Here is a 17509-nt window from a genome sequence, read left to right as displayed (position 1 = left end):
TCAGCTTGAATAATTTGTTATGGTAGAAGTAAAATGACTTTCGAATTGTACCATTCAAAAGATTTATTTTTGGATTTTTTTTATTGCATAAATTGGAAGTTATTATTAACTTCCGGATTGCTATAAAAGTTATTTTTTTTATTTTCAAATTGTATAATACGAAAGATTTTCAGATTATACAATTTAAAAGTTAATTTTAAAAATTTTTCAACTACATAATTTAAAAATAAGGCAAAATGAGAAATTTCTTTAAAATGGGGTTGCGGGGAAAAAGTATATGGAGGTACAGAAGAAACTGCCTAGCATGAGTTACATTTCTTACCTCACATTCTTCTTGGGCCTGTTGTTTTATCGTGATTGAATTTCGAACCATATTAACTTTGGGGTGTTGCTCCCTCCACCTCCAGAGCCTTCTCCCTCTACCTCCTCAATTATCTTTAATTCCAATTATATCCTTAAAGTTAAAATTTTTTATTTTTATTATTTTATTATTTTAATATTTAAATATAAACTAATATAAATATACATTATTAAAATACATTAAAAAGATATTCAAAAATAATAAATCAAAATATTAAAATATCTAATAAAATAATAACAAACATAAAATTAAAACAAAGTTTAAACGGATGACATCCTTCAACGGATGTCAACATCCGTTTAAGGCGAAACGGATGTCGACATCCGTTTTGCCTTAAACGGATGTTGACATCCGTTGAAGGATGTCATCCGTGCTTCGTTTTCATTTTACGTTTTAGGGTTAAAGGATTATTGGAAAGATTATTGGAAGGATTATTGGAAGGGTTTAGGGTTTAAGGTTTAGGATTATTGGAAGGATTATGACTACGTACCTGGAGAGGAACCACGACAAGCACATTACACCACAAACGCACTGCACCACGTACTGCACCGAAAGCAAGAGGAAGATTGCTTGATAATTCTTTTCACGATCACTGAGCTTTGCAGAAAAATATTTTACTCATACAAGGAACTACGTAGGTTATCAATGAAATATGTTATAAATGAGTAAAATTAAAAAACAATAATTCTAAAAATAAAATTTTACTGAGGGGCAAAATAGTAAAGGGGAGGTGGAGGGAGAAGGCTGTGGTGGTGGAGGAAGCAACACACTTAACTTTGATATGTCATTTGTTGCATTTGGACTATTATGTTATTTTTTATGAATTTTAAAAATTGAAATAGATGTGTTAAGAATTTGTAAATACAATATTAAGGATTAGACATTTTCTTACAGTAACTTACCTTTTATAATTGGGTTTAAGAATTTGATTAGAATTTATATTAAGTCTAGAATTAACTTTAAGTTTCAAATGTAATATAAGACCTTTAATGTATTAAAAACTGTATAGGCAAAAAAATATTTGCAAAATTTTGAAATTTTAGTTTATTTCTTTTATCTTTCTTCTATCTTTTCTTTTTATTTTAGTTTTTGATTTTTCATATGTTTTGTTTTATTACAACATTCACATTTTTACAATTATTTGAGGATCAACTCACAATATCAAAATTATAAACTTTTAGATTGTTTTGTTATTGAATTTATGATTCATCTGTTTACATTTTTAGCACTTTCTTTATTATTCTTGCAATTTAAGTTTTTTTTAATATTTTTGCACTTTAATTTTATTGTAGGAAAATTATTAAATAATAGTCAATTTTAAAGATAAAAGTAATTAGTCACGACTATTTACTTTTTTATTTTTGTAATTGATTATTATTTAATATTTTTTTTAATGTTTTCTTGAAATTATAATTCTTTGCAATTTCATTTTTAACACTTTAATACATTTGATTTATTGATTCCAAAATTTGATATTGAATACATTGAATATATAGCATCCGAAATCAACTTAAATTGTACTCTATATTGTTAGATTCAAAGAAATTTTGTATGGAATCACCTATGTTAGTTTTATTTTCTTTTCCGAGTTTATTACTTTGTTTGCTTCATTGTCATGTAGTTGTGAAGTCATAGATGGTATTTATATTCAATATTTTGTTCATAAAAGAATATCTCTCTCAATATCAAAACATAATATTCTTTTAAATTATACATCATTTTCTTTTTCAAAATTGTTATCTAATTTAGTAAAAAAATATATCCATGTAAATATTTGAACTACTTTATGATATGACTTCACGTCATAAGACTCTTCATACCTACTTTATCACTATGATTCAATTTCCTAAAAATCTTAACTAACTCTTCATAATATTTAAATAATGTTTTATTTATTTTATTTTTTCTTTTGATAAAGAACAAACGCATATGACTTATTATTTACTTCACATAATGTTTTTGACAAAACATTTCAAATATAAATGACAATGGGTAAGAAAAGATATATTTTCATGATTTCTATCTATCTTTTGAATTGTGATAGTTTTTCTCTCATGTTCAACTTCTGCGACATTAAATTCATTTATAATAACACTTACGTTAAACACACGTTTAGATTTAATTATCATTAAGAAAGATTTTTCTATCATGTCAGACAACTAAGATTTCATTAATTCATAAAAAAATATCTTGAATTATCACCCGAGAAATGTAATTCATTTTCTAACTTTTCACTCATATATATTTTTATCATGATTAAATTAAAAATATTATAATAATATAATTTTTTTAATAATAAGTTTTAAGTTTAAAAATCTAAATCTAAGATAATTTAAATATTATTGTTTTCTTCTGCTGAAGTATTTTTTAAGAATCTCAAAATAGACAATATTTTCGGTGTGGTCATTAATTTTAATCTTAATAATTAGGATCAATACAATATACAATGTTACTAGTATATGTTAAATTAAGGACTAGTTATGTTTTTAGATTTTATATTTAACACAAAATTGAAATTGTTTTTATTCTAAATTTTAATATATTTTTACTTTTAAATATTAAAAATTAATAGATACAGTCCTTTTAATTAAATTATGTTAAAAATTTTATGTGTTATGTAGTTTAATAAATCTAAAAAAATAACATTATTATATTAAAAAATTATATTTATTTATTTTTAAAGTTAAAAACCAACTATTTATATATGAATAAATTTTAATTTTGTATTGAAATATGAGCTGGAATCATAATTAACTTTTAAATTAAACATCTATGGTCACTAAGTTATCCATGTTCCTGTGCAAGAAAACTTTCTAAAATTTGAAACTTATTCTTATAATAAAAGTATAGAAAGAGTGAATTTCATAGACTCCTAATACTAGAAAAGAAGTCCTAAACTTTAGAAAAGAGACAAACTTTACCGTGAACAAAAATATAAATCACACAATAAATGACAGCAGCACAAAAGAAGAAAAAACATGTTATTAGATATATGCATAAATTATTATTGGAATTCAAAATACTTTAAAAAATAGTGGCAATCCCAACCTTTAATCACCGCAAAATGATATAAATACAGCCTTTTTATGCATAAATAATATATATCTTTTAAAAGAGGCCATTAACAATTTTATTTAAATAAAATAAAAGTATTCCAAAACCATCAATTAAACAGTATTAATAGATCCTGAGTGTTCAGTGGAAAACATAACCAAAAAACAAACCCTTGTTATTTTTAAAAAAATATTTTTTCACACACCTAAATATTTTATATTATGTGTCTGAATATAAAAATATGTCTTTGAACCATTTTTTTTTATCTTCAAGCTTTTGTTTACAATACAACGCACGCACTCAGGGGTTACATGAGTCAAGATCAAATACTGTAAAATAAATCACAATAAAGAACAAAAAAAACAACGGGCGTGTACAGAAAAAGTTACAATACCATATTTTTAACTTTTTTTTTGAAGCATGATTTTTAATAATTAATAAATTTTATTTAGTTGGTAAAAAATATTTTTTGAGACATTTATATATATTTAATCAGTTACCATATCAAATGATTTAGAAAAGTAACATATTTCTGCTTGTGAAAGTTAATTTTTCATCTCTTGTACTACAATGTTTATGTAAAATGCCTAGCTTAACATTGCTTTTAAAATTTATTGATAGTGTTTGTTTTTAAAAGGTAAACCAATCAGAAGAAACCCACTCTTCCAATTTTAAATTACAGAAAAACTAAGATATTCTTTTGCTAAAGTACAAAAATTATGAGAATTTAATAATAATTAATAACAATAGTGTCACTTTGAAAGGGATCTCTCCTAAATCAATTCACACAGAGCATGAATTATCCATTTCACCCATTTCTGAATGTGCAAGTGAAAATGTAAAAAACTCTCCAGACCTACTAAAAGGACAGAAATCAGTTTGAAAAGTAGTATAATACTATTACCACAGCGACTGAAAAATTCACCAAACTGATTCGTAGAAACGTGAGACTTAAGAAGAAGAAGAAACAACTGATATGTGATCGTTTACTTCGACCCAGTCATTCTAATGTCTTCTCTCTCTCCAAAAGAGGGATAGAACCACCATGCCAGTTCCTCCCAAACCCATCAACACCTTCACCATAACCATCATGGTCACCTTCGCCTTTTTCATCCTCTTCTTCTCCGGCTTCCTCCAATTCCCCTCCGTCTCCTCCTCTTTCCCTCCCATCAGTCGCTCCATCTCGCCGCAGGCCGCTGAACCCTTCACTGATCTTGTGGGGGCCTTCAGGAAATGGGACTCGCAAGTGGGTTGCGCACGCTTCAAAGATAAACCAAACGGGTTGCCCTTAAACCAGTCAAAGGTCGCATCTTTGCAGGAGATTGGAAACTGTGCGGGGTTGAAACTGAACCATGTCAGTGTCTTGGTTAAAGGGTGGACTTGGATTCCTGATAACTTGGATAACTTGTATTCGTGCACTTGTGGGTTGAGCTGCTTGTGGACCAAATCGCCTGTTCTCGCCGACAAGCCTGATGCCTTGCTGTTTGAAACAACCACGCCTCCGGTTCAGGTGAGCGTTTGCTACTAATGGTTGTTTGGAATGGGTGGGAATGCAAGTGGATGTGTTAGTTTTGTTTGCAAAATCGCATTTTTGATTGGAAAGTGATAAATGTACTAAGGACATGAATGGTGTTTTATCTGGGTGATAATACCCTGCCATTGCTGAGTGTTCGATTTATGATCCCTGCTTTGTGGTTGCCTCTTTTGAAGCTTGGTTGTCATTTATTATTTCAGTTTTCACGAGTGGATCAATAGATAGGGATAATTTCCTACGATCTATCTTGGATTGCTGTTGAAGTTTCGATATTGGAGTAGATCTATGACATTTGGTGTGTTACTATGCTTACATAGAAGGACATGTTAACAAATCACGACTGAATTTTGTAGCTTCGCAAACCGCATTGACTGTCACTTAAATTGATCTGATTTTTAGATAGTTATGGAAACATACGAGGAACAGTGGTTCATTCTTATTATTGGGAGAAAGTGATTACATTACAACTACAACTAATTATGATTTGAAATATATTGCCTTGGTGTCTCGTGTACGAGTGGAAGTCATGGGAAGCCGTGGGAAGCAATAAGGATATTTATCCTTTTCAGGAGATACTAAAACCATGTCTTGGACTCTTTCTCCCAATTTTAATCTTTGGTCAATAACTAGGAGGAAATAACATTGCAATTTGAAAGGTCCTTTCCTTATTGGTGCCTTCTTACCTTGGAAGGCAGATTATTTTACTAAGCCTGTTTGTTTTGGTGTTAGAATATCAAGTATGGCACTTTCCAATGAAAATCTAAGACTGAGCATCTGAGATTAATCAGAGCACACATCCCAATTATGTTCACTGTTCAAAATTAATTCTATCAAAATCAACTCTACCCTACTTTAAAACAAACAAGCCTAAGCATTTCTGTTATCAGCTTTTCTGGGCAGTTCATCTGGAAGTATGACGTGGTCTTTGTATGTAGATTAGGTTAATAGATCTTGAATTGGAGATTTTGTGTGAAGCATCAAAAACTGAGTTAAAGTCTTTTTTGTTGAACTTAGGCTAGTCGTACCATATAATAGATATCTGGCAAAATGATTTCATGGCAAGAACAATTTGCTAGGGTAGGATCTGGGGACATCATTTATTCATCATGATTTGGTGTAGTTTTTCAAGAATTTTTTTTAATTGATTGCTATGTGTTGGAATGCATTCTATTTGGGAATGTTGGATAGAGGTAAAAGCCGCTAATAATAGCAAAATAGCTCCTTTTCTTGTATGCAAAACGGCTACATTTTCATTTTTGTTCCTTTGTATCTCTACCATTCAGGGGTTAATGATAGCAAGGAGAAGTTCTTCTTGATTACTTGTACAACTTAACTAACTGCAGCTATAGTTGATGGAAAATTATTTTGGTGATTATATTTCCCTTTTATCAATTTGGGCTGTGGCTGGGTCCATTTTTCTTCGATATTTTTAACTGAGCTTGGTTTTAACTTATAGTTCTATTGTTCTGTTCTCAGTGATGGGATTTAAGTAAGTCAACAACTAAAATGCCTTTTGATTGAGTTGTTTTAAAAGTATTCTAATTCATAAAACGAGATCCTTCCGCTCAAAATACAAAGTATAAACAAATCATAATATACACGAAACCAGGCATAATTTATTTGGTGGTATCATGGTATGAATGGGTTAATTATCTACACTGCCATATATAAATGAAGTCATGTATTCCTTTGAGCCTTTAGGTGTTTAAAATCTGGTTGAAACATGCTTAAAGTTTCAACTATCTGTTCTGAGTTCTTAGCTTGATACAATTATCTTTGTGGAAGATTTTAATAAGCACTTGTTTAAGCAGTTCAAAATCACACGAGGAAACCATTTCTGTTGTATACCGTTTCTTGCTCAAATGCTTCTCAGGCGCTGTTGTCTTGCATGGTTTTCTGGATTGTTTTGGCTGAGGTAGCATATACTTTGATATTGCATATTTCTTACTTTGTTACGGTTTATTTTTTATTTCAGAGACGCACGGGAGAACCACTTCGTGTATATATGGATCTTGAAGCTGGCAGAAGAAGATCAGGTCAAGAGGATATATATATTAGTTATCATGCTGAAGATGATGTACAATCAACCTATGCTGGTGCACTCTTTCACAGTGGTCGAAACTACCACGTCTCCAGTGATAAAAACAGAGTAAGTAATTGATCAAGAATATATTATTAAATGACAGATAACAAAAGAGTGATCCATAGCAACATAACCTCATTTATCATTTGTAGGATATACTGGTTTATTGGTCTTCATCACGGTGTCTTTCTCAAAGGAATGAACTTGCCAAGAAGCTCCTGAGCTTATTGCCGCATCATTCATTTGGCAAGTGCCTAAATAATGTTGGTGGTCTAGACGCTGCTCTTTCTCTTTATCCCGAATGTGCAAACGATGCCAATGTTACCCCAAAATGGTGGGATCATTTACATTGTGCCATGTCTCACTACAAGTTTGTTCTTGCCATTGAGAACACTTTTACTGAGAGTTATGTAACAGAGAAGTTATTCTATGCCTTGGACTCTGGTGCAGTTCCAATCTATTTTGGTGCACCAAATGTCATGGATTTCGTTCCTCCACATTCAATCATAGATGGTAGAAAGTTCAAGTCATTGGAAGAGTTGGCCTCGTACGTGAAGGCAGTTGCTAACGACCCAGTTGCCTATGCGGAATACCATGCATGGAGAAGGTGTGGTGTGCTGGGAAACTATGGAAAAACCCGAGCCATGAGCCTTGACACATTGCCTTGCCGATTGTGTGAGGTTGTTAGCAGAAGAGGTGGAAGAAATGCAAGAAGATAGGTTAACTGCTTCAGAGAAATAGATACATTGGATTTAGGCTTGCGACTTGTATAGAGGCACATTGCTTGTTTCTCTGAGCTAAGTAACATTGAACTATAAAGGAAACAAAATCAGAAAGGCTTAGCACACATGATGATGACAAATAGTATGAATTATATTCCATTTGTTTTGTTCCATCCCCTTTTTCTGATAAATAGAAAGTGGTTGATGCCACCACCTAGCTTACCATAAAGTGAAGTGTTCCAGTTTTTGTTCCAGCTTCAGGACCAAATGTATACAAAACACACTCCCACTTTTCTCTACTAATGCCATAACTGGGACTTGTATAAATGAAAATGTATTTTTCTTACAAATAAAATGGAAAATGATATTTTGACACATATAATACACTATTTTTTCTTATTTTTTACATTTTCATTTCTTGTAAAAATACAAAAATTTACTTTTTATAACTATTTTATTCTTATACTGCATATCAAATGAATATAAAAATATATTATTATACCATTAATCAAATAAAATATACCTAAAGATATTTTTTTAATATACCTAAAGATATTTTTTATAACCTTCTAATATATATATATATAAATAAATATTATCACTATCATATTATTGTTTTAAAAAAAATTCATTGAAAATATAATGTTACGAAGCAATGGGTAATTTTGTTTTAAAACGAAAAAAATTGATAACCTTTAAATTAATTTTAGAAAAAGAAAAAAGCAGAGAGAATGGGAGGAGGTGACGTGGATGGAGTGACATGTTGAAAAAGAGATGAAGAACCCACCGGAACGCATGCCATTATATAAGACTGAGAAGCGAATGTGAAGTGTTTTCAGAGTATTTAAACACACGAAAGCCCATTTGATGAGAGTGGCTTTGAAAACTGCCACAAGGCTTCTTGTGGCGCATCCCGTATCCAATTTGAGTGTGAGGGGTTTTTCATTCTCACAGTCGCTTAAATTAACTCCAACGGTTTTTCTTCCTCTCCACTCTCACCGTCCCGCCAAAACCCTCGTTCGAACCGCCACGCCGTCGTTTCGGAGTTGCGGTTGCGCACCAATGTCTACGGTTCAGGTCCGTGACAGAATCGACATATCTGATACCGAGAGAAGCATCTTTGATAGGCTTCTTGCCACTCTTCGCCACTTTCACCTCCAAACTCAGCTCCGTGTCGCGGGTGGCTGGGTTCGCGACAAGGTCACACACTCCATTCATTTTTAGCCCTAATTCCTTCCTTGTTATTCTTTTTGTCCTCTTTTTATTTGTTCTGTTCTGTAGCTTCTAGGAAAAGAGTGCTATGACATCGATATCGCTCTGGACAATATGATGGGAACTGAGTTTGTCGACAAGGTTAGGGAGTACTTGTTGTCCATCGGCGAAGATGCACAGGGAGTTTGTGTCATCGAGAGGTATCTTTTTTTTTTCTTTTTAGTTTCTTTTTCTTTTTTCTTTACAGGTCTTGTTGCTGAACAAGGTTGCGATTGTCAAATACTAACTACTAACTGCTTGTTCAATACTCGTTACTGAAGATTATACGGATGAATTGCGAAGAATGATGTGTTTAGATGTAATATTAGATAATTGAGCACGGTTTTCAATTTTTTTTTCTTCCAAACTATTTCGCAGTATGCATAATTAATTAAGTCCTAACATTCTAATTGAGAAAGTTGAGTTTAATATTCAGATTTTTAATTTATTGTGTATGGAGGTGATTAACTGGAGTACAAGTCAGGAAGCAACTTTTCACATTTTTTGTGCAAGCTTGACAACTTCTCTCTCTCTCTCTCTCTCTCTCTCTCTCTCTCTCTCTATATATATATATATATATATATATATATATATATATATATATATATATATATATATATATATATATCATTAAGTGTTTACTTTTAGTTACCTTTTTTTGTAAAGTTTTTTTTTATCATTATCCTTTCTTTTTGCAGCAATCCTGACCAGTCCAAACATTTGGAAACAGCCAGGATGCGTTTGTTTGATATGTGGATTGATTTTGTTAACCTACGTAGTGAAGAATACACTGAGAATAGCCGCATTCCTTCCAAGGTATATAATTGCCTAGTCTTTTGTTTCGATACAAATTTATCTGTTTTGCTGTGGTTGCATATTTGCACTTTTTGTTTTGTTTTTGTTCTAAATTTCTTTATTAGTTTTTTTTTTGGTTCAGTTTGATCATTTAAAACAGACCTTTTTCCAATTTCTTTTTATGTTGGAATCGCATACATGCATTCTCATAGTTAAATTGCTTTAAAAAGAAGACAAATGATTATTGTCAAGGTACAATTAATCTATATGTTGCACTTTTATTGATATTTAAGAAAATTTTATGCTAAGATGAACATTTATTTGCCATTTGGAGTGTTTGGTTGCCCTTTCCATATCCTTGTTAAATTCAACGGAATAAAGAATGCTTCGCGTGTAACAGCAAAGAATTGGAACAGCAGAAGAGGATGCATATAGGAGAGATTTGACAATTAACAGGTATTTCTATGCACTTTTTTAATAAAACCTATCATTAGATAAAACAGAGTAAGAAGTACAAAACTGGGAGAAATTAAAAAAAATAAAAAATCTGCTTAGCATTTGAGCATATTTGTGTCTGTGTAATGATACAGTTAATAATTATGCTGGTAAATTTTTTCTTTTTTCCATGTCTTGGTTTCAGTTTTCTTCTCCTTTTGTACTTATTTACAAGATAGTTTCATTAATTAATTCAGTTGTGCATGGCAGCTTATTCTACAATATCAACACTGACTCAGTTGAAGATTTCACTAAGAGAGGTTAGAATGGATCTTTACTGAACAAGGATTTTTTGGGCGCTACTTGTTTGCCCATCTAATAATCTGTTTGGCACTTTGCAGGGATCCTGGATCTTAAGTCCGGAAAGATTGTGACACCTTTACCCCCAAAAGCCACATTTCTTGATGACCCATTACGAGTTCTTCGAGCCATTAGATTTGGTATTTTCTCATGATCAATTTGTTTTTGTATATCCAGTGAATCTTTTTTCCCTTGCTTTTTGGAATTAAGAACTTGTTCTCCTGTTATATTGAAGAGACATTTTCATTATTTTTAGGTGCTAGATTTGAATTCACCCTAGACGAAGATCTGAAAGTAGCTGCTTCATGTGATGATGTGAAAGATGCTCTGGCCGCTAAAATTAGCAGAGAGCGCATTGGAACTGAGGTATGTTCTAACTCTTCTATTACTCTTGTGTACGTGCCTTAGAATCTTATTTTAAAATCTGGAATGCAATTGGTGCTTCATATTATAAGGATGTACTTTTTCTTTTTCGTTAGCATTGAAAATATTGCCATTCATTCTCTGATGTCTATCTGTGTTTGTAGATTGATCTTATGATATCCGGAAATCAGCCTGTCAAAGCAATGACTTACATTTATGATCTGACACTATTTCGGATTGTATTCAGTCTTCCTCCTGAATTTGAACCTGCTATTTCAGATGGATGTGAAAGGTATTGCTTGTAGATAGATTCAAAAAATTGTTTTTTGCCGGTTGAAAGTGTGTAAAGATTGCAAATCCATTAAATAATTACTATTTCATTTACATCTTCCGTACAGAGTAAGAATTAGCTTGATATTGTTGCCCCTTTGTCCGAAAACAAAGAAGCAGTTAATAGAAAGATAAGAATGATCGATATTTGTGATGAATTTCACAATTGAAACAGTATACCTTTTGAGATGTGCACAAGTGTATCTATAGTTACGTACGCACTGAAGATATAATTATTTTTTCTATCCAAGTAGTTATTGAATCCTATGGATATTTCTATTTAGCCAATATATATAGAAAGGCTTGGGCAAACCTCACTTCATGAGATAGCTATGACTCCTTGGCCCCAAGGGCTGCAGGTTCCCCAATGCAATATGTAAATAAATCTTCCATTAAAAGAAATGTACAGAGAGGGCAATAGACTAACCACCAAATTAACTCTGCAGAAAGAGATATAAAGGAAATGACAATGTAATGTAAATGTGAACACATGTTAAACACTAATGCTGTGTTCACATGGGATGATTTACTGTTACTAGAGATGGGGGAGCAAGAATTTGTGAAGATTTGCTATGTTCACTTCTATTGAATTGCATAGATTTGCAAAGATGGATTAGCTATGTTCACTTCTATTGAATTGCATAGATTTGCAAAGATGGATTAGCAGAATCCATCCATTTGCGTATCGTTCCCTGAGGAGGGAATTTGAGGGTATTGTCTATGCTTTTACTTATGTATCCTCCATTTTCACAAGCTGTCCCTTGCAGTTGGTGCGTTTTCCGTGTTCCAACTAATTTTCTCTCTCATTAATTAATAATAATAATAAATAATAATAATAATAAATAAATAATAATTATTTATCTAAACAAAAAAATTTCAATATCCTAAAAAAATGTATTGTATTAATTATTTATTACTTCTTTTTAATTCTACTATTTCAAATAATTTTTACTCAAAAATATCATTTCATATTATTTTTACTTTCAAATCCACTCTTAATCATCTCCAAATCCTTTCAAAAAAACAACACATACTTTACTTTCAAATCTCGTCAAATCCATTCACTCGCTCACTCTCTGTGAAATCCTTCCATTCAAATGAACACACCCTAAGTGAATATCTCTGGTAATGTCCAATCCTGGTGTGAGGGGGAGTGAGGGAGGGGGCGGGCTCTGAGATCTTATATCAACTATAGATATGGCTAAAATAAAGCTTATTAAACCTTGTTGAGCTTAGCTAGTATTGGCAATATACAACTAATAGTTGACCTAATTATTTGTATGAAGTAAGTGACTCCGGGTATATTATGTATTATCTAGACCTTATATCAATATGGTATTATTGAGAACATACTTTCTCTCATTTCTTACTTCTCAATGGAAACCTTATGATTATGCCGTTTTTTTAACTATTCTCTTGCATGATATTTCGGTGGTCATGCTGATCAATCATTTTTTAAATTTTTTCCAGGCTTTGCATTTCTTGCTTGGATACTGCTTGGAACCTTGTCCAGTTACTTGGAGAGTCAACTTTCACTGTAAGTAATAAATGGAAGAGTAATTTTTGCCTTGTATTCTTTTGTTCCATTTATTCTTTTCGTAGTCAGAGTTACATGGCTATTCCTGTATCACTTTGTGTTCGTTTAGCAGTGTACTACCCCTAGACTCAAATATAAGCAGAATTAATCATTTTCACTCTGATTAAGAAGAATAAAAGTTGGGTTAATTTAATATTCTTGTTTAATACGATAAAGAGGTACTTTTCTAAACTACCCTCCTTTCCTCCTTTGTATTTATTGAAAAGGATGTTTAGGTTTAAAGATAACGGTAATTTTTAATAGTAGTATTCAATAGGACTTTGGGAATTGCATTTTTTTTTTATATTTAAGTCCACCAAACATTTGCTTATGTCTGAGTCCAGAGGAAGTATCTGATATGCTGTACAATTTTCTCTGTATTTTAGGCTGAACAAAAAAGGTTAGCACTTTATGCTGCTTTGTTTCTTCCTCTTAGAAATACCACTTACAGAGAAAAAAAAGCAAAAACGGTACGTACCCATTACTTTTTCTATATGCTAGTACTATTTCTGATTTGTCAATATTAAGCTGCAAGTAACTCTGGGATTTCAATTTATTAGTTGAAACATCTAGGACAATATCTTGTTTTGTGAAGGAGTTATTTGTATGCCAGTTATCAAAGCTTAATGGAGGAGTTGCTTGTATGCCATCTGTCCCAACTTCCAAACAGTTGGCAGACATTCTAACCAGTTGACTAATTTAACCTGATTCTGAATTTCTTGTAAGCAAGTTGAGGGAGAAGGTTGTGGAAGTTGTTAAGATATTTCAGAATAAAGGAATCCTAGAACCCTTACAATAGATAAGATTAGTTTTTTTAGTGATTTTATCATTGTCTTTTCTGTTTAGTTGTTCCGGATGTACCTATATATATTTTTTATTTAATTTGAATTTTAATCTGACTGGTTTGAAAATCTCTAACCAACTTTCCCTATAAATCTCAATCTCTGTGAATCTGAATGAATATGAAATAAAATTATCTTTCTTCTAAACTAGAAAATAAGACAATATAGTGCCTACATTGCAGTTTGGAGGCACTTCTAACTTGAAAAAACATTTAAAAATAATTGTTTGAGTTGAACTTAGCCAGTCAAGCCTTGATCTAAAATTTAGTTACTGTGTTGGAGCTCGTCAACTTGGACAATTGTCTTGCACTCTTGTCCCAACTCCTCATCTCTTGGAGAGTAGACTAATATATCAGTTGCAACTGATCATTGTACCATGTGTCTATTCTTGCGATGGTATTTCAAATAAAATGTTGCTTCAATAGCCTAATATTGGATTCTAAATTGTAGGTTCCTGTTGTCAATCATATTATCCGGGAGTCACTTAAACGAAAAGCTAAGGATGCGGAAGTGGTCAGCTTTCATTCCTTTTAGCTTTCTTAAGATCCAAAGGATGCATTATAACTTCTATACTTTAAATTATTTTTTGTGTTATTGACTCTTGATGATAATTTGTATTGATATTTGCATTTGCTCCTCAAAATACAGGTGCTTAATTTACACCAAGCATCACATAAATTCTTGTCGTTGTTCCCTTGTCTTACATCTGGTAAGGATGACCAAGTTGTCGATCATGATTGGATGGGAGACTTGGTTGATGTCCCTGTCTATTCTAGAGTCAGGGTACTGACAGGTATAATTTTCTTGCTTTGCCACCAAGGTTTTTCATCTGCTGTATGATGTTTTTGGATTGTTAGAAATCTAATATAGAACCTCTTGTGGACCTTCACCTAACAGCTTAAGTGTTTTGGAATTGTTTGTCCATGACATGACTTGGTAATCAGAGTGAGCCTCTATGACCAAATGGTCTAGATTTTAATATTTTCTTTTCCCATTCTTCTAATAAAAAAGTTAAATTCCAGAACATGGTAGCTAGGTCTAGGAATTGTCCATGATTGAAGCCCAAATGGATCTTTAGTAAAGGGACATGCTAAACATTGAAACAGTAACTTAAGTTTTTGGCATAGTTGTTTCATGACAAATAGCTGTTGTCCTTAATCTTCATTTATAGTCTTTTCATGTTTACATATTGTGCTGCTGACTGTAGTTTTTCATGTTTCCGTATGCTGCAGTTTCAATTTTACTATTGGCTTTGCAGTAGAAAGCAGCTAAAGCCTACAACCCATATTTCCTTATATTTATTTGCAGTCGTACTTCTGTACCTTTTTAAGACTTGAAAAGTTTTTAAGCACTTGACTAAATTGTGTCAATAAAAGAAGGAAATAGAAGATTACGGTTTTCCTTAAAATATCATGGCTGAGTTCAATGTTGTGATATTGCATTTGTGATTCTTGCCTGCTCTTCCATGTGTTTGTATAGGAAGTTAATGTGAGCTATTGTGCTTTATGAATTGTATCTTTTATAGCTGAACCTTTTATATTTATTCATTTAGGGTTTCTCTTAAGAGAGCTTAAAGATTTTTGGCGAGTTGCACTGTTGATATCTACTATACTACATCCTATTGACATTGAGGATGAGCCCTCCCAGCTGGACATAAGAAGAGATCTGTTTAATACTGTGGAGAATGCTATAACCAAACTCGGTGAACATAGCTCTTTTGTTATTTTGTGTTGTCTTTAACTTTTAGTTTCAGTACCTTGTTCTTGTGATTTATATCATTCGAAGAAGTCAACTACTTGTTTTCTCAACTATATTCATACAAATTATTCTGTCATTGTAGAGCTTTTGTATTCTATTTTTGCATCATATCTAAACTTGTCAATGTGTTACTTTCATCTGAATAGTTGAATGTTCATTTGGGTAATGATCCTTTTCTTATTTTTCCTTTGGATTTGGCATTTGGAAGCTTTCTTCCAGCGTAGAAAGCTTTGCACTTGCCCTGATGCTGCAGGCTTGCAGCAGTTTGAACCAGTGACTGTGTGTTTCAATGAGAATGCCAATGAAACTATATTGTGGTAGAAAGTATATTTTACGCTAGAAGATTATAAATAAAGAGAAGCTAGGGTAATAGGGGAAAAAAGACAATAACTATTTGCATACCATGTCCCACAATAGAGTGTGTTTGACGAGAGGTGTGTATATTTGTATGCTGGATACTCAAGCAGTTTTTTATTCCTCAAATTACTCTTTTTCGTGGATAGCAGGCCTTGAGAGGATATGGGACGTAAAACAATTGATCAATGGCAAAGATGTTATGAATACCTTAGGGCTTAAAGGAGGAGGGCCTCTTGTAAAAGAGTCGGTAAGTCATTTGTTTGGTTTAATGCAGTTTCACTCACTGCCATGAAATTTGAGGTTTTCATTTTCACTTGCAGCTGGATAAAGCAATGGCTTGGCAACTTGCCCATCCATCTGGAACCGCGGAGGATTGCGTTGAATGGTTGAGAGAAACCAATTCTAAGCGTGTTAAGTTGCAATGAGATTGATTGCCTTGATTGATTGTTTATTCTCTCATTGTTTCGGATTGAGAGAAGCTGCTTCGCTGAAGGAAACTAACCCAGCTTGCTGTGTTTTGAGATGATACAAGGTACTTCAAACATTCTTTCCTTGAAGTTGCTATGCCACTCGCAACTTTTATAAAGTCTGAAGTAATTCCTGCTGACTTTTGGGATGTAAATTTATACCCTGGTAAAATGTAATTATTATTTTTTTTCCGTAATTGCTAGAATGGGTGAAAATATGATAGTTGTTCCATGGTATTTATATTCCTATCAGGAGTCAAGTAACCATTGTATCGTGATAACACTAGCCCGAAAGGCTACATTTTGGGGAGAACATAATCCCCCACTTTAAGTGCAATCATTTGAATGACGTAAGTTACTTTGGGTGGTGGATGAATATTGATTATAGCTGTGGCGGAAGGAAAAGTAATTTCATTTTTCTTATTTATAAAAAAAGTTATAAAAACAGGAATGAAACATGAACGATGAGTCATACATTTTTTATTTCCTTCTCTTGTTTGTTTAATATTGATTTTCTCCTCTTCCAATTTGGAATGTATATCATATAACAAATACAATTCTTTTACTTACTAGTTTATATTTGCAAATTTTATCATGATAAATGACCTTTTAAGGGCAATGTATAAAAATAAGTATTGTTTATTTCAGTTAATTCTGTTCTGTCCTCTTTTCAGATGATAGAGTGAAATTATTCTCGTGTACTTTTGTAAAAAATATGTAAATAATTTTATTCTATTTCACGTATTCTCCATGGTCTTGGAGATCAGAATTTTATTTCACGTATCGTATAATTTGTATCTACATTTTTGTATATTTACACAAGTACGAATTTAAGAATTATTAGCATTTTGGATCCAACTTCCACCTTACAAGCGACGACATCTTTCATCTATTCTCAAATATGCTTTTTACATTCCAATACGACCCAACCCACTTTAACACCTTTTTATAAATAGGAAATTTATTCATTATCAACTTGTTAATAGTTATTTAGTATGTGTAAATTTATCTGAAAACAATAGTAATATCAGTGAAAATAAATGTTTCTTTTTCCTCCATTTACACTAGTGTCCTAAAATTTTGCACTTAAATCTTAACTCCGATGTGAGATAAGTTAGGATCGTTTCCGCTAAGAATGAAACTTGAATAGGAATATGATTTCTCTTTTTTTTTTCTCCATCACAAATATAATGGACACTTTTGTTTAAATGAAGAATATTA

General features: G+C 32.0%; 2 protein-coding genes across 3 annotated transcripts; both read left to right on the top strand.

Moving 5' to 3' along the window:
- The first annotated feature begins 4310 nt into the window (after positions 1–4310).
- Positions 4311–7927, top strand: FUT13 (fucosyltransferase 13). Its single transcript, XM_088095721.1, has 3 exons — positions 4311–4925; positions 6925–7098; positions 7185–7927. Exons 1-3 carry the CDS (start codon positions 4461–4463, stop codon positions 7749–7751), a joined length of 1206 nt encoding a protein of 401 aa, XP_087951847.1. The 5' UTR covers positions 4311–4460; the 3' UTR covers positions 7752–7927.
- A 642-nt stretch (positions 7928–8569) lies between these two features.
- LOC124835371 (Polynucleotide adenylyltransferase family protein) lies at positions 8570–16642 on the top strand. 2 transcript variants are annotated; one of them, XM_088097483.1, is made up of 15 exons: positions 8570–8954; positions 9036–9166; positions 9704–9821; positions 10201–10256; positions 10506–10555; positions 10637–10735; positions 10852–10961; positions 11123–11250; positions 12759–12825; positions 13251–13334; positions 14157–14219; positions 14355–14499; positions 15259–15408; positions 15968–16068; positions 16142–16642. In XM_088097483.1, exons 1-15 carry the CDS (start codon positions 8622–8624, stop codon positions 16244–16246), a joined length of 1740 nt encoding a protein of 579 aa, XP_087953609.1. In that variant the 5' UTR covers positions 8570–8621; the 3' UTR covers positions 16247–16642. The 2 variants fall into 2 exon arrangements, with proteins under 2 accessions (XP_087953609.1, XP_087953608.1); XM_088097482.1 differs by having other exon boundaries at positions 8585–8954; positions 15971–16068.
- Positions 16643–17509: the final 867 nt, after the last annotated feature.

The sequence above is a fragment of the Vigna umbellata genome, chromosome 8, assembly GCF_029865625.1.
Source record: "Vigna umbellata cultivar VRB3 chromosome 8, Vumbellata_1.0, whole genome shotgun sequence".
NCBI lineage: Eukaryota > Viridiplantae > Streptophyta > Magnoliopsida > Fabales > Fabaceae > Vigna > Vigna umbellata.
This window is presented reverse-complemented; position numbering and strand designations above follow the sequence as displayed.

What these genes read in the sequence shown, in the direction of transcription:
- FUT13 (XM_088095721.1), top strand. Translation starts at nt 4,461, where the DNA reads ATGCCAGTTCCTCCCAAACCCATCAACACCTTCACCATAACCATCATG. An exon ending in CAACCACGCCTCCGGTTCAG is followed by an intron (nt 4,926 to 6,924) that starts GTGAGCGTTTGC and finishes TTTTTATTTCAG; the next exon opens with AGACGCACGGGAGAACCACT. An exon ending in TCTCCAGTGATAAAAACAGA is followed by an intron (nt 7,099 to 7,184) that starts GTAAGTAATTGA and finishes TATCATTTGTAG; the next exon opens with GATATACTGGTTTATTGGTC.
- LOC124835371 (XM_088097483.1), top strand. Translation starts at nt 8,622, where the DNA reads ATGAGAGTGGCTTTGAAAACTGCCACAAGGCTTCTTGTGGCGCATCCC. An exon ending in ATAGCCGCATTCCTTCCAAG is followed by an intron (nt 9,822 to 10,200) that starts GTATATAATTGC and finishes CGCGTGTAACAG; the next exon opens with CAAAGAATTGGAACAGCAGA. An exon ending in TAGAGTCAGGGTACTGACAG is followed by an intron (nt 14,500 to 15,258) that starts GTATAATTTTCT and finishes TTATTCATTTAG; the next exon opens with GGTTTCTCTTAAGAGAGCTT.